The 17,696-nt window shown below is 37.2% G+C and overlaps 1 protein-coding gene across 1 annotated transcript in view; it reads left to right on the plus strand.

Annotated features, from left to right (window-relative positions):
• The window catches only part of AOPEP (aminopeptidase O (putative)), a gene marked incomplete at its 5' end in the record, with an annotated part of 184,993 nt that overhangs the window by 12,696 nt on the left and 154,601 nt on the right, over positions 1-17,696 (plus strand). The window contains 2 exons of the mRNA XM_084304916.1: positions 7,319-7,472; positions 10,507-10,755. Of these exons, the coding sequence (XP_084161042.1) occupies positions 7,319-7,472; positions 10,507-10,755 (403 nt within the window). The remainder of the gene's footprint in view (positions 1-7,318; positions 7,473-10,506; positions 10,756-17,696) is intronic.

A 17,696-nucleotide genomic window follows, 5' to 3' on the forward strand; every position in this document is an offset into this window, starting at 1 on the left:
TATGAAATCTATCCAACTTACATTTTTTTTTACATTTATAATACACACCTTAAAGCCTTTCAGAGTGCCTTCAATGGAAATTATTTTTCCCTAGATTATTTATGTACAGTATGCTATGTCTGTGCTGCATATTTATAAAATTACATATAACTGGCAGAACACCAAAATATATTCTTTAAAATGCAGTTTCTTGGAAAGAATAAGCATTTTGGCAAGCAGTTGTGAATGAATTTATTCTGAACAGAGCTAAAAGTTAGCTTAATACTTCTTTCCTTTAAGAAATGCATTTGTAACAAGCATGCAGGCAGACAAGAGAACAAGCAAGGTTTATACCTATATGCATTTAAACAGAGATCTGCATTCTGATTCATGGAGCTACATCTCTTGATGCACAGATGCTTTGATCCCACACTGGGGCTAGATTAAGCTAGACTAATCTCATGGAATAGTAAGATTCCTCCTTTGCTGTTTGTAGTTTTTGGAAGTAGTGTATCCTAGAATCACAGAATCATTAAGGTTGGAAGAGACCTCCAAGGTCATCTGGTCCAACCATTGCCCTACTACCACTATCACCCACTAAATCATGTCCCTAAGCACATATGTATGTGTCATATAAACCATTTAGCTGTTGTATTTACTTTTCAATGCTTCTCAGTGTAACTTTTATTCCATTACTGTAACACATACACTGTGCAAATATATGTAGTCAGAAGCACCTTAATGTTGATTTTGATTCATATTCAGGGGGTAGATATTCAACCATTAATTATGAAATCCAGTGGCTTGCTCTCTGTGTGATTACCTTCATATATTCCTTGAGTTTCTGTCTTGTGCAGACTTCGATGCCAGCTAGAAGATGTGTTCAGTTATTAGAAATACAGTGATAGAGAAGCCATCACCTGCAACATAGCTAGCAGCAACAGCTTTTATTTAGGCTCTTCTCACTTTTCCCAAGGCAAAGTGTAAGAGTCTGGTACTCATGTTGATTGATCTCCAATGTATATCAGGAATTACAGCGTGTGAGTTGACAGCTTGTCACATGCTTCATTGGAGCACCACTCTCATGAAGAAAGGCTGAGAGCTGGGGATGTTCAGACTTCAGAAGAGAAGGCTCTGGGGTGACCTCATTGTGACCTTTCATTACTTAAAGGGGACTTATAAAAAAGAGAGCAACTCTTTGCTAGATGAGATAATGACAGGACAAGGGGGAATGGTTTAAAACTGAAAGAGGGGAGATTTAGATTAGAGATTAGAAGGAACTTCTTCACTCAGAGGGTGGTGAGGCACTGGCACAGGTTGTGCAGAGAGGTTGTGGATGCCCCGTCCTTGGCGGTGTTCAAGACCAGGTTGGAAGAGGCCCTGAGCAATCTGATTAGTGGGTGGCATCCCTTCCTCTGGCAGAGGGGTTGGAACTTGACGATCTTTGAGGTCCCTTCCAACCCAAGCCATTTTGTGGTTCCTTATGCTACTCATCCCTCTGTGTCAGTGTTGAAGTAATGCTCCAGCATGAACGTGAGAGTGCTGTATGAGAAGTTCTGGTTTTCAGATGAGATCAAAGATTTCTACAAGTTACAAGGAAAGCTGGAGGGTTCTTCACCCTCATGCCTCAGTCAATTAGTAGTTTTGGGATAACTGCTTACTAAACTGCATTTTTACATACTAGTGCTAGCTCTTACTTTGTATATCAAATTCTGGGAGAGTGAGGTACCTTTCTTTTTGCCTAGAGGTAGCTGAGTTGTCGTTTTTTTTTAGTAAATCATGCAATTTGTTTTTACTTATTGGTATATTTTCCCCTAAAATAGTTTGCACCAACATAAACACCACAAAATACAGACAATTTAAATGATCCATCAGGCATTAACCAATACTGACTCTCAGATGTTTCTTCAGTTACTATGGACTTTGCAGGACTTGAACAATTTTCATGATTTGAAAGATAATGCATTAAAAATTCTAGTAAGTAATTACATGATCCATTATTATTTCAAGTACAGAAAATAAATGGCCTTTAAGTTGTTCTTTTGAACAGTTATAAATAACTTATGGTTTCTTTCTCTTGTTAAATGTAGTCCTAAGTTTGGACTGTGATGTTTTCCAGTTTTACCTCCTCGAATAGGTGATTGTTGCTGAATGGTTTGCGTAATTGTGATATGATAGATTTGCTATGTAAAACTGGAAAAAAATAATTTTTGGAAAATGAAATATTACACCAAAAGTAACTATATATAGGAATATAATTACTTTTAAATTGTTTGATTTTAAGGAGAGAAAATAAGCATTACAAATAAAAGGAGTCGGGTGCTCTTCCTTTATTTTTCCCATTGACTAACCCTTGCCTAATCTCTTGTTCCCAGGGTGCCCTTGCTTAGTCCGAAAATGTGTTTGTTTTTTTATTGGTGGTACAAAATGTTATTATTTCTAGTAGAGAAAGGGTAGCCATCTTATTTTGATCTGCACTACTTTCTCATACCCTAGAGGTGGTGCTGTCTACAAGGAAGCCACTGGAAATTAGAGGGCAGGCATGAGAAATCCGAAAAGGAGCAGAGTGGAGCTTGTGATCCCGAGGCATAGTGGGGATATAGATAAAGGAAAACAAAACAAAACCACTGGTCTGAAGGAAGTTAACTAAAGGAATTAAAGTTATGGAAGAAAATGGGAAGTTGGGAGATAGCCTTACCAGGGAGAGGAGACAGAAGATAAATGGGACTCTTATTTGAAACAGTACTTCATGGTAGCTTATGTAGAGAAGTGTTGCCCATATAAAGACCATTTAAGTCACTCATCAGTTAACACATTTTAGAGAGAGCTCCCTTGCATGGCTGGGTCAGGACCTCTCAACCAAACAAAAGCGCAAAATGGAAATGGATAGACAGGGGAAGCAGTGACCTACATACTGGGAATATTATAGGGATCCAGCCTGGTAGTGTAGGGATCAGGAGAGACAAGGCATAGCTGGAGTGAAGCTCGACTAGGGGTGTGAAGAATAGCACAAAGACTTTCCACAGGTACACAAGACAGCAAAGGAAAACAAAAGAAATCATAACCCCTATGGTAAGTGTGACAAGGGACCTGGTTACAGCTGACGTGGAGAAGGCTGATGTACTCAGCAACTTTTTTGCCTCAGCCTTCACCAGAAATTGCTCTTACTATGCTTCCCAAGTCTCAAGGCAGGGACCAAGAGAATGAAGTCACATCCACCATCGAAGATCAGTCCATGAGACCCAATTGGATGTGTCTTAGGGTCCTGAAGGAACTGGCAGGTGAAGTTGCAAAGCCACTATCCATCAAGTTTGAAAAGTCGTGGTAGTCAGGTGAGGTTCCCAGTGATTCAAAAAGGGGAAATGTAACACCCATTCTTAAAAAGAGTAAAAAAGAAGACCTGGGAAGCTACAGACCAGCCAGTCTCACTTTTGTGCTCAGTTAGATCATGGAGCAGATCCTTTGGGAAACCATATTAAGATGTGTGGAAGACAGGGAGGTGCTTGGTGACAGCCAACATGGCTTCAGAAAGTGCAAATCATGCCTGGCTATCTTGGTGGCCTTCTACAACAGAGTGACAGCATTGGTGGAAAAGGAAAGAGCAAATGATGTTGTGTGTTGACCTGTGCAAAGCCTTTGATGTGGTCCCACACAAGATACTTGTCTCTTAATTGGAGATACATGGATTTGATGCATGGACTATTTGGTGGATAAGGAATTGGCTGGATGGTTGCATCCAAGGAGTGGTGGTCAATGTCACAGTTGCTAGGTGGTGATCAGCGACAAGTGGTGCCTCTCAGCAGTCCCTACTGGGACTGGTACTTTTTAATATCTACATTGGTGAAATGGACAGTGGAACTGAGTGCACCCTCAGCACGTTTGTGGATGACACCAAGTGATGCTAAGTGGTGCAGTTGAACAGAGGGAGGGAGTGCTACCCAGACAGACCTTTGCAGGCTTGAAAGATGGGCCCACATTAACCTAATGAGATTCAACAAGCCCAAGGTACTTCACCTGGGTCAGGGCAATCCCAGACATGAGGACGGACCACAGAAGAACTCATTGAAATCAGTGCTGTGGAAAAGGACTTGGGTCTGGAAAGGACTTCTGGTGGATAAAAAAAGTCAACGTGAGCTGGCAATGTGCATTTGCAGCCCAAAAAGACAACCGTATCCTGGGCTGCATCAAAAGAATCATGGCCGTGAGACCTCACCTGGAGTACTTCATTCAGCTCTGTGGACCCCAGCACAAGAGAGTCATGAACCTGTTAGAGCAAGTGCATAGGAGGGCCGTGAAGATGTTCAAAAGGGTAGAGCACCTCTTCTGTAAAAACAGGCTGAGAGATTTGGCATTGTTTAGCCTAGAAAAGAGAAGGCTCCAGGGAGACCTGCTGCTGTCTTCCAATACTTAAAGGGGGCCTACAAAAAAGATGGTGAGAGACACCTTGTCAGGGAGTGTAGTGGTATGACAATACCGCTAAAATAAAATAAGGTAGATTTATATTGGATATAAGGAAGAAAATCTTTACCATGAGGGTGGTGAGGCACTGGAACAGGTTGCCCAGAGGAGCTGTATATACCCCATCCCTCGAAGTGTTTCAGGCCAGGCTGGATGGGGCTTTGAGCAACCTGGTCTAGTGGGAGGTGTCCCTGCCAATGGCAGGGGGGTTGGAACTGGGTGATCTTTAAGGTTTCTTCCAACCCAAACCATTTTGTGATTCTATGATCATGACAGTGCTTGTGATTCAGTTGTTCAAGAGAAAACCACTGTGGGATAAATATACAGTTATCATGTACGGTTCTAGAGTATGGATGGAGAGGGCATCTAAAATCCCTGCAAGAAATAGAATGAGCCCAAGCTGCATGTGTAAAGACAATATAAATCTTGGATCTTGTTCTAGGAACATCCAGAGTTTGCATGGTCTCTAAAATGCCTGTAAAATATACAGGACTTGGAAAACAGAGGAGGAGCTGTATGTCAGTTTCTCGTCTCTTCTTCAGGAAACCCAAGTTTACATAAATCTGGAGACACATATCAAGAAAACTGATTTTCTGTTTTCTTTGGTGCCTTCATCCTTTTTCAAGGTTTGCTCTGGCTCTGAAAAGCATATGTTTGTTGCCAGCTCATATTAACTTGTGAGTGCAGTACATGTTGTTCTTCTCTCTGGACTGCTAAACTGACTCCCCATTCATTTCGACATTCTGTTCAAATGAAATTAAAAAAAAAAAAAAAAGAACAGCAAAACCCCCAAAACCTCTATGGTCTTGCTTGCTCCAGCCTGCCTTGCTAAACATGTTTCTCACTGTAACCCTCTCCACCGCCTCTGTTTGCATGGCACAGACCACTTCCCTTTCCTTTTAGACAATCTTCTCACTGCTGTGGGAGCCTTCTCCTTTGTACCTTCTCTGCCATCGTGAACAGTTTTTCTGTGACTGCCTTTTGACTTTCATTCTTCAGAACACAGCTGAAAATGCATTAGTTTTTCCTCAAATTCTCTTCCTTTGCTGTTTGAAGGCTTTACTGTTAACGTAACTGCATAGAACATTTTGTAACACATCTTACATAACAGATACTACACCGAGTGAAGTTTTTTAGACTACCTCTCAGTCTTTTGTTGCGCCCATTGAAGTGAAAGGAAAAGCTGCTATTGGCTTCAGTGTGAGCAGGCGTGGGCTTTTTAGCACAGTTTATATCAGTGAAGCTCTACATTGCACTACTACATGACAGTCTAGTATTTCAAAAAGATAAATTGCTGCTCTCCTGGGTGGCATCTGTCTCTCGAAGTGGGATCTGCTTTCCTTGGCTGTTTGCTAGCCTTGGTAAGTTTAAAAATAAATAAATAAATAAATTGGCAAAACAGTTGTCCTCTTTGTTTCAAATGTGTTTGGAGCAAATAAGTTCCCTCTACTCCCATGCTGTTGGAAGGTTAGGAGAATTACAGGAATAATATATGTTCAGCTGACAATACAGATCAAAGCTTTCTGATGGTAATGGTAAGTGTTGCCAGAAGCAGAATGGACTGAGGGAGTATAGGTGGTTGCTAGGGCATGTAAGAGGCAGAGGTTTTATCTTCCTCTTAGATTGCTTTATACAATATTGTTTTCTTATACAAAATAGTAGGTGGCAAAATTTACTGAGGCTATGCAAAAAGGTTTTTTTACATGTCATTTCTTTGAACAGCTTGATGTTCTGTGCATTAGGGGACCCACAGGTAGTTTAGCTGTGCTGTTGTTTCTTTTCTCTATGCCTTTTGGCAGCCACAGGATTTTTTTTTTCTTTTATTTTATTTTCATTTTGATAGTGTTCCGTAGCCCTGGTTAGAATACCATTGCAAGTATTAATGTTCTCTTAAAACAACTGAAGTTTGTATGTTTTCACAGTTTCCATGGCTACACTTATTTGCGCATGATTCTGTAGTTTGTAACTCATTTTAGGCTTGTTCCAAGAGCAATTAAGGTATTAATATGGTGTAGTAACTGTATTTGGGTCCATAAGGGAGTACTTGAATTTTACCCTTAAGCTGTATTCATTTTTAGAGGGACAAATGGAAAACCTAAGTAACATTTAAATTCATGAAAGGTATGCTGTCCTAAAATATCCTCTAGTTTGTCCACACATGTTCACAGATACAGTCAGCCTATAGTGTACTCTCTGTCTTCCAGCACTGTGTTCCCATACTGATAAGACTCATCTTTTTAGCTTCTAATAGACTCTCTAATCTTGTTATAGCAGCTCCTGGATTATCTTGACCAAATCATTGACTTTGGCAATATCCCATCTGATTCTGAGCTTTGATTTCTCACTGCCTGTTTGGCACATCATGTATCTCAGATTGCCAGGTCTGATTCACAAGCACTAGTGTTGTTTGTTAAATCTTTCCTGTCAGTTTGGTACTGTCCAGAACACAAAGAAAAGTGTTTGTTCTGTGCAAGGTCATACAGATAAGACAAAATCATGAGGTGGTGATCCAGGGTCAAAAGAATTAAATGTTAATCTTTTTGTGTCTGAAGATTCTATTAGATTTTGTATCTGATGCACTTCTTGGTCAATAAGAGTACAGTCATGTTAAGTTGCATTAATAACATCTCAGCAATGATTGTTTTTTTTTTATAGATAGAAATATCAGCAGACAGAGGAATGTGGGTGTAAGTGAACAATACTGAATCTGTGGTGGTTACATATGACTGCTTTTACTTGTCCCAGTGGAATTATTTTCCCTTCTTCAACATAAATAACCATGATGTATGGCAAGAGGTTTGGTCCACAGTACATAAAAATATCAAGTACTGTCTGTGTTCTGTGACTGATGAGTCTGTACAAATGTTCTTTTTACTCACAGGTGTCATGAGCTGGTACTACTATGTGACTATGCCAATGCCAGCATCCACCTTCACTATCGCTGTGGGATGCTGGCAAGAAGTTAAACAGTCCTTCACACCTGCTGTCCAGACAAACAATGAGTTTTCTTTGCAATGTTCACAAGCTGATTTCAGGTTGGTGTTTAGATTATTGTTGAAAAATGGTATATATGCATAGCGTTTTCATTTACTCTGTGGATTGGAGCCATTTCAGTACAGGAATCAAAATAGAACTTTTTAAATGTGAACCAAAAAATCTTTACATGGAAATAATTCCAAAGGCTTTATTTCACAGGTAACGATGTGGTTCTTTCTATGTGAAAACAGCCTGCTTAGTGAGTAATAGGTCTAATCCTAATGTCTTCTGGATTTGCATCCTACATCCTGTTGTGCTTAATGCCCTGCTGTGACAGTACCAGATTCTCCATCTTTTATTACGATGCCTGCCTGCAATATCTGTGATGCTACTAGGCTTGGGCTATTCTGGATGCGTAGTACCCTCTAGTACCATCGTGCGTACTCACTCCAAGTCCCCTACTTTTCCCTTCCAGTCCAGTCCCATCCCAAAGTTAGAGCTGGCCTTTGCAGTGTTTTGCCTAGGGTGATGTGTAGTATTGCAGTGGTCCTGTGAAAGAAAGATGGATTCTTCATTCTATTCAATAAAAGAAATAGCTTGTTTTCCAGTATGTGCAGTGGCTACTTAGCTATTTTTCACCAAATGTGTAGAAAAGTAATTATTACGAATGCATCTATCCCTCTTTCCAATCCAGTCAAAACTGATCATAGTGTTTAAATTATTACGGGGTTGTGAATGAACATCACAATAGTACATAGGCTTGCAAATGAGAAATGAAGTTAAAAATTAATGTTGTGGAGCAATATAGCTTGTTTCCACATGTGTTCACCTTAGTTAACAGCAGTCTCAGACATGGCACTTGATTTTCTCACATATTACTGTCAGCTTTTCAGATTCCTTAAATGTTTTTTCTATTTTGCAATTAGAAGCGTAGCCTAAAAAAATGCTGTTAGGTAACTGTTTTGAGGCTAATACTGTGTTAACATTAAGACTGTGGAAGTCCTTACCATTTTGACAGAGTTAGTGAGACTTTGGAAAATGAGGACATAATTATTGGAATTTAAAATTAAAGGATTCTGTGGTTTGCAGCTTGACTAATTTTTTTCAAATGCTAATAAATCTTGAGAATAGGAACTTTCATGCTTTGTCCAAGACCAGTAAGACATGCCTAGTCAAGCTTCAAAATAGTTTGTAGGTTTGATAAACTTTTAGAAATTGTTTTATGTTTATTCATCTATATGTTTATATGTTTCTAATATGACTACCTAAACAGGAATACTCAGTAATTGTTAAGTACAGCCTGTTCAGGAATAGGTATTTTTTATTGATTTAATGCAAAAGATTATTCTGACAAGTGTGGTGATAGAGTAAATGAGTAAATGAGCTTTTTTTTTTTTTTTTTTTTTTTGTAAAAAATCTGGAAACTGGGAAATGTATTTGTAACTTTTTCTAACAAAAGTTACTGCAAGTTTTAATCAGTATGATGGTCATTATTATTATCCCTTTTGGGTGAGTTAATTGACAGAGATGAGGTGATGTATCTACAACAGATAAAGTAGTGACAGTGAAATAAATACAACTAATGTCTTGAAAGAAAAACTGACAAAAAAAATATGTTTATTTGGGAGTTAGCAAAACAAATACTTATTATTTATTTAGTTATTAAGACTATGTAACCAAGCCATTAGCGGAGCTTTCTGGAAAAGATGTGAAATGGATATAGACAAGCACATATTAAGGTAGTGTCTCACAGAAGGTAATGGGGATAGACTCTTGTATGGCAGGAAGACGAGGGATTTCTGAAGGAGGTGTTTAAAGGTGTAATGTAATTTATATCCATGTGCCAGTGAGTTTGACATAAGGAGACTGTGTCAAAATATTAAGCGGAGCTAGAATGTAAAATAAGTTTTCTATCTTCTTAAGGACTCCATGGCAACTTCCACAAGAGATAGGGTGCTAGTTTTCAGGTTCCTGCCTAGTATCAACTCTGACAATTAAATACAAAGTTACATTCTTTTAGGGAAAAAAATATTCTGGTTTAAACTACCCTTTGGAAAAAAATGTATAATGATGGATGTAGTTTCTCTGCTAATATATGTAATCAATGTCTACATCTTTCACTAAAAAAAAAAAAAAGTTATATAAGGTGTTAAAAGTTTTGGCACTTCTGTAAAATGTAGTTCTTTCCTACATGTTTTCATTTGTTTTTGTGTGTCAGCACTCACCTGGAGCATGATCTTACAAATATAAATGCTTTTGGTGATACTTGGTGCAGTAACAGTAAATGCTTTGCCTGTCAAGGCATAATAGAACCAGCTTCTTTAAGATGAAATCTGAAACCAAGGAGAGGTTCTGCGCTGCACAGAAGACTACCTAGGAGGTGAAAACATGAAGCTGATTTCTGCTTAGATACAAGTCTATTTGGGTAGATAAATTATTGTAAAGGTATATGACTCAGTGTTTAGGAAGGATCAAGTTTACTCATCTTTCCAGCTACAGTTTTGAATATTCTGTAAGGATAATGTAAAATAATCTAGATCCTAATGTGATAGCTTGAAATGTCTATGATGATAAGACTGAATTGATATCTAATGTTTTACCTGAGAAAAAAAAATACTGTAAAAACTCCTAGCAGTTTTTTTACTGACAACAACAACAGAAAAACTTTAAATTTCTTTCTATTGCACCTGATATGTTTATGGGGTAAATAAAAACGTTATGATTTAAACAGGAATTCTCTGAACAAATATTGTTGTATTATTACTTAGTTTATCTACATTTTCAGCACTTGTTCAATTGATTCACATCTATTATAAAAACAAGGTTTGACTACTCTCATCTTTTTTAGTTATGAGTAACTATATCAGTTTCAGTAAGGTATGTAGTAAAGATTCTGACCTATGTTTTCACAGTGCTTTGCATGAATGAATGGTATGAGAAGATAAATGAGATGGTTTTATGTGAACTAACTCTGTGATTCTGGTGACTAGAAAATATCATTCCAGTGCTTAGGAAATATCCTTGAGTTAATATACTCTGTTGTGCATGTTTCTGATATCGTATTAAACCATTTTTTGTTCTTGTTATTATCAGATGGCATGAAGAAAGCTGTGGACATGTGGAATATCCCTGCCGTTTCCAAAATCCTGCTGCCAGGTTGCAGAGAGTCATTCCTTACAGAGTCTTTGCTCCCTGGTGCCTTATGAAATGCTGTGAAGAACATCTACTTCAGCTCATTCCTCAGTGCCTCTCAGCTGCTTACACCACACTGGGCACCCATCCCTTTTCCAGGCTTGATGTTTTGATAGTTCCTTCTAACTTTTCCAGTCTGGGAATGGCTAGGTAAAGAAAATTCTTGATATCTCACCTTCTCTATTTATTTAGACTCCTTTTTATCATCTAATTAACAGTGTCAAATTTCTATCAATATGAAGTTGCTGTGTTATTTTTGTTAAATCAGTTTTAAAACTCTAGTTGTTGCTGAGTAGGTTTTTCTTAGTTTTCTTTACTTACATCCTTTGTGCTATGAACATTAGTTTTCATAAGGCTCAGGAAGAAAAATATAAGCTTATTAGATATGTCTCTGAATTTCCTCATTTGCAAAACTGAAGTTCTTTTATTATATCTATTCATTTCAGTACTTGATACTGCTATCATTTTGTTATGTTTTCTTTTGTCAATGACTTCACCATTATGTCTTGACAAAACAGGAGCATGTTAAAATTCAGATGCAGAGTTTATTGATAAGCTGTTTGTGATTTATGGTTTTATAGTCAAACACTGGTCTTTGGAAGCTGAGGAAGGCAAACCTTAAGGATTATATTATCAAATTTTCATGGAATTGTGGAGAATAAAAAGCTTAATTAAATATTTTTCAGTTTCCAGTTGTGCAGTGACAATAAAATTTTAGTTCTACTAGTTGTACTAGTATAGCAGTGTCTAACAATTAAAATTCCCCTTTTTGTGTGTGTGTGTGTTATAAGAAATATGCAAGTTGGTAATCAGATATAGTATTTATTCATAGCAGAGAATGAAACACTATTTTTATTCACAGTTTGCCTAGTGCCAACACTAGAATTGATGCTTTTAGGCATATATATTACGGAAAAAACATCTGAAGGAGGAATTAAAGGCAATGTTATTTTGAAAGGGGAGGACTGAAGGGAAAGCTGTATTCACAGACTATTAGTTTTGTATGGAACTATTAGAGCAGTTGTCAACTGCCAGCCTAAGTGCTTAGATGAACCAGAAGTTCAAACTGCTAAGCTTACTGTGTTAGATTTCGTTTTACAAACTGTATAATTAAGCAAGTGATGAAACTTTTTGTTTCATGCTACGTTGTGATTTATATTTCTGTAGATTTCTTTCTCAGATTTCCTCTTGCAATCTTACTTAAGGAAAAAAGCAGAAAATACTGCTGGCATGCAATAATAATATTGTATAGATTTAGATTTAGATTTAGATTTAGATTTAGATTTAGATTTAGATTTACTTTCACTTTTAAAAAGATCTGTAACATTTAAGACTTTGGCATTCAGTGACACTCTCCTTTGTCAGATAAGCCTCATTGCTTTATAAATAACTTATGAATTATTTATACTCATAAACTGAGTTTGCAATGATAGTTCTTTGCTCAATTAACCCATAAATGAAAGTGTCAAGAGACCTATATGACTCCTGGTTGCTTTGGATGCCCACTACAGATTATATTTTCTGATGCTTTGCATGGAGGTTTGATTTGTAGGTAAGCATGATGTTGAGTAACATGTTCTTGAAGCCGTATGAAATGGAGAGAGCAGCTTACTTTCTTATTTCAAAGACATGATGCTTAAAGGTTGACATGGGTCCTTATGGACCCATCACTGTAAATGAGTAAGAAGATAGCCATTTTACTTAGATGTATGACAAGAGTAGTGATCAGTGGAACCAGGAAGAGCAAGATGTACACACGATGTAAAAGGAAGGAGCAAGGGACAAGAGCTGTGTAGGCCAAAATGACAGCACACAGTAGATGAAATCTTCAAGATTCATTTGCTGGTATGCTATGTCTATTTAGGAAGATGTCAGTGCTTCCCTAGCATGTACCTTTCCCAGAATCTGTAGGGAATGCCTGCAGGGTGTTCTGTTGCAAAACCATCTGTGGTTATCCAGATTGCGTATTCTGAATATTGTAATAGTGCTTTCTTTGTGAAGGAGATGAGAAAACCTATAAGCATTATTACAGTATTTCCTTATGCCTCTTCTAACAACTGTCTGTTCCAAGTGATCCATATCATTGAATATAAGTGAAGGATGAAAGAAAGGACATGCATACTTCCTGATGCTTTTCTTTCAACAGTTCATCAAGCCAAGCACATTCAAATTTTTAAAAATGGAAATAAAGGAATAATTTAAGCTGTTTAAATGTCAAGCTGTTTGGACAGCAAAGGGAATTATTAAGTGACTCATAATAGCTCGTTTGTTCTTGTTTCATGTGATTTTTTTTTCCAAACAGAGGTTCTGTGCATATAGCAAGCTAACGTAAATGGTTAATTCCTGCCCATGCAATGATAATTACCCAAATGACTTCAGTTAAGACTAAGCTATGTGCAAAACTGTGCCCAAAGCCACATTAAAAAAAAAAAAAAAAAAGAAAAAAGAAAAAAAAAGTGCTATTATCTTGGGTTAAAAAGGGTGCTGTACTATTTACTTTTTTATCTTCTAGTCTATCTGTAGCAGTATAAACATAACAGCATGCCAGCACAAAGGGATTGTTGTTTTGAGAATTCTAATTGTACTCCTGTCTGCCAGGGAAGGAAGCAGTCATAAATTTTAGTCATTATCTTAAGTTTCAGGGCTTTACAGTGTTTGGCACTTTTCTTTCTCTGTTCCTCATTAGCTGATACTTACTGTGTTTTTTATATCCCAAAATGCTTCCCTTTTCTTAAGGGAGTTGTTTCCCCAGCATGTTAGAGTGGTATGAAATGATGATAGTGCATGCATAGAGTGACCTAATTAGGCATCTTAAGATGTCAGTTGCAGCAGCCACTACTGTGAGGCGGCTACGTTTCTCTTGAAGTCTGACTTTATGGGAAAAACTCTACTTGAAAGCATGTTCATTTTACTTACACTTTCTGTGCATCTCTTCCTGTCTTTTTTAATTTGCAATGGATTTCTTTATGGAAACAGAATCTTGATTGCATATAATAATTACAGTCATCATCTCTTGCTTCCTGCAGATCTTTGAAGTTGGAAAATTTAATTTTGCATTCTTTTTGGTTTTCACGCTATTTTAGTTCAAGTGACTTCAGTATAGCTTCTCCCAGATTTATATTAGTAAAAGAAGAATGTGGCCCACGCCTTTGTTGGTGATGTTATGTTAAACCATACAATTAAAAAAAAAATCAAATTAATAAAGCATTGTGGAGCAAATTTACATAGCTGAAAAGCTGGAGATTCAGTGCTTTCTGTAGAACTTCCAGTTACATGAATATTTAACGGCACTTTTCATCTGATTTAAAGTTCTCTCACCAGCAGAAGGGAGAGAATTGGGGGAAGAAGAGTAGTGAAAAAAAGGAGACTGCAAAGACTCTAGAGCCAGGGAAGAGCCATTACACCATAAGATGGCTGTTATTTTTATACTTTGGGAGCTAACAGGTTATAAGAAGGAGATTACAGGTAGCTCCGTGGTTTTGTTGCTGTTGATGACACTGAGGGATTGAATGTAGACTCCACTGGCATTTAAATACCTAGATTATTCCACAGTTGCCAGTAGAATTGCATAATCACTGAATGCTTTGGGTTGGAAGGGGCCTTAAAGACCACCCCCTTGCCATAGGCAGGGCCACCTCCCACCAGCCCAGGCTGCCCAAAGCCCCATCCAGCCTGGCCTTGAACACCTCCAGGGATGGGGCATCCACAGCTTCTCTGGGCAGCCTGTGCCAGGGCCTCACCACCCTCTGAGTGAAAAATTTCTTACGGATCATAGAATCACAGTAGAGTGGGCCATGAGTAGAGTTACTCATGTGAACAAAACTGGTGGAAAGACTTCAAATAAAAAACAGGTTTTGTGTGTTCCTTGGGCATACACTGTCTTCAGATCAGTTCATTCCCAGTCCAGTTTTGTTGATCTCATTTTCAAAATCTCTTCCCGCTGATCTCCAGCTCTCTAATCTTTCCTTTTGGCAAAACCTACAGAAACTCTGAATTCTGTGTTCTTTTTCATTCCATCTGGGAAAAAAGAGTTCTTTCAAATATAGACCCTGGCTTTATGTGCCATCTGAGCTTGTGCTTGAGACTTTGACTGTCTTGCATAAGCCCTCTTTTTCCATGGAAGTCTTTATTGCTTCCTCGCCCATAGAGGGCCTTTCACAGTCACACTGATCTTTTGCATTTTTAGGGCCTTCCATACTGCTTACCAGCCTTCTACTTTTTCACGGCAAATGCACTGATACTTATTTTATTCCCTTGGAGGCTGTAAGCCTTTGTTTATGTTGAGTTGAAGGACTTTTTTAGAAACAGTGGTCTTCAAATTTGTTGTGTGTTTGTTTCCAGCACACATAGTTGGAGTAACATAAGGTTAGTACTTTTTCTGTTTGGATTTGAAAACTGGAACTTTAAATGTACTGGTGCTAGCGCAACTAAAGATCTGTACGTGAAGCACCATGTATCAGTTATGTGACTAGTCACATCACACATCGCTGGGAGCTATGAGAGTACGATGAAAAGAGTGCTCTTTGGTATGTACCCTGCTCTTATGTTTTTCTATAAGCGTTTAATAACTTAGTTTTACAGCACTAGTAGCTGCTGAAAATAGAATAATGGGGTGTATTGACCTTTGAGCTTAGCTGTTTGGTTGTTCGTACAGCAATTTTGCTGAGCAGAGCTAGCAAATAACTAAAACCAAAGAACCTATAAATAAGATACTGATGTTTTCAAAGGAAAATCCTGATAGGATATTTGAATCCTATTTCTAAAATAAGTGACGTTATTTTCAAATATATTTGACACCCTTGAAACTCAAGTGGCGTTTGATGACTGAAATGTAGAGGGTTCTTAGAATCGTTGAATAATTGTAAAACACATCAACTTATATTGCTGGCTAACAGAGGAGTTAGCAACCCAGCTTTGTCTCTATTCTTCCGTCATGCAAATGGTCCTAGATGGTATATCAAGTAGAAGGAATATCCCTTTTTTCTAAACAACATATTTCAGCAGTACTCTTGAGTCTTTCCAGGCCATTTCACTAAGGTTGTTAACTTTTTGAATTGAAAAGGAAAACAACAACAAATCAGGCTCTTTGATCTGTGTGTATGTAGCCATCATTTATCCAATCTGTAAATCTACAGTGTTCCAATGACAACTGATAAGTCTATAGAAAGCAACTACGATTGGAAACCACCCAAATGTCAAACCTAAATGTCAGTCTTTAGCATTGTTCAGTCTTGCAGAGCTGTGACTGACCATTTGCCTCAGCTCAAGCCTTTTGTGAGAGTATACATTTATATAAACTTTTTGGTCAGCATTTTGAGTTGTGTTAGTTTTAGGAAATATTTGCAAAAGTTAAGCTCGAACATGAACACTCCTTAGTCTATTTTTGGTGTATCACTAGTTATCCAGACAGAAATAACACATACAAGAGTTCAAGCTAAAAATATGATGTCTGGAGAAAGAAAAATGGATTTGTAACCTATTTTTGATGCATTATGTAGTGAGAATCTTAACTGGAATCTTGTGTACTTGTATGTCTGGAGTGATTTTTTTTTCTTTTTTTTTTTTTTTTCCCTTTTTCCTTCTTTTTCCCCCTTTTTATTTTTTCTCTTCTTTTTTCTTTTTTCTTTTTTCTTTTTTTGTCTAATTTTCATTTTTCTTTTGTCTTTTTTTTTGTCCTTTTCTCTTTTTTTCTTTGTTCTTTTTGTTTATATATGGGAGTCTGCAAGTTGTATGAGAATTTAATGCCCGATACTACAAATGATTTTGTATGTCCTCAAGTTTACATGCAAGAGTCCTCTACATTTTGATCAAAAAACATGCTTGCATATCTGCTTTATATATTTGTTGCCAGGATTGTGACTTGGTTAAAGTCCAAAGTTCATAAGCTAAATTTGGTGTAATGATGCAGGTAAATTTAATGTCATTTGAATTTAAATAAAAGTTTGTTGAGCTTATACCTCCTACCAATGTTTGCAAGTAGTGGTCGTTTGTTTTGCTCAGTGCTTTTTTTTTAAATAGAACTTGGAGTATAGTGGAGAGCACCTAGGAGGAAATAGTATCTGTCATTCTTGTATTTCTGAGATGAAGAATCAAGCATGAAATTTGGCTGAAAATAACAAGTAGTCCATTCATCACTGCAAACAAAAGTGGTAAATCAGAATAAATCAGCATAAATCGTTTTTTTAACCTTAGGCTCTCTGTTTTCTTTCTGAGTACAATAACACTTAGGCCGAGTTTGTTACAAAAGGTTGCAAATTACCAAGGTTTTTCAAGAGGCAATTTTTACAATTAGCATTTTTTCCTTTGGAAAATTAAGTATTTTGTAAAATCACATGCAAATAAGCAAAAATTGTTTATTTTAGTATTGTGGAAATTATGTATGAAATGCATATTGTCTAGCACAAGGACTACCACAGTGAGTTGTAACTGTAGAGATTCATTTTAATTTACATGGGTTTTCTTTTAAATAGTAGTTCTTCTGGTAGATACTTGGAGTGTTTGCTAGCTTTAAATGCTCTGTTGCAATAAAACAAAGCTGCTATAAATAATAATCTCAGTATACCTGTGCTTAGCAAAGGGACTCCAGAGATTTGCCTTGTGGAATGGAGAGGGGGAAATGTGATACCAGCTGAGTAAATACTTGGCAAGAGAGGAAAAGCTGGGTATCTATTTAAAATGCTGTTTTTGTTTTTAATACCGGAAAAGCAGTCAGACATGATATTCAAAACTGACTGTATGGCTATATTGGCTATAACCTACATTCAGTTTTGAATTTAAAGAGATCTGGGACATGTCTTCTAGCCATCTAAATATTTAGCACATTATGTTTGGTTTTTGTCTGTCTTTCCCTCGATTTTTTTTTTCACTGTTACAGAAATCTGGATCTGGTCTCAAATTCTTCAGAATTAAGTCAAATTTTTATGAAATTAATATTGATCTAGTGGCAGAGTAGCAACTTAGTAATTTTTACTTTTGCTGAAGCATTATCATACTATTTCAAAACAATAAAGCTGTACTAAATTCATCTGTGTTGGAGACTTATCTGTTAGTAGCAGTAATTCAGAGTATGTGTCTGTAAAACACGCGTATAT

This window comes from Netta rufina (genome assembly GCF_964035555.1).
Source record: "Netta rufina genome assembly, chromosome: Z".
NCBI classification, from domain to species: Eukaryota; Metazoa; Chordata; class Aves; order Anseriformes; family Anatidae; genus Netta; species Netta rufina.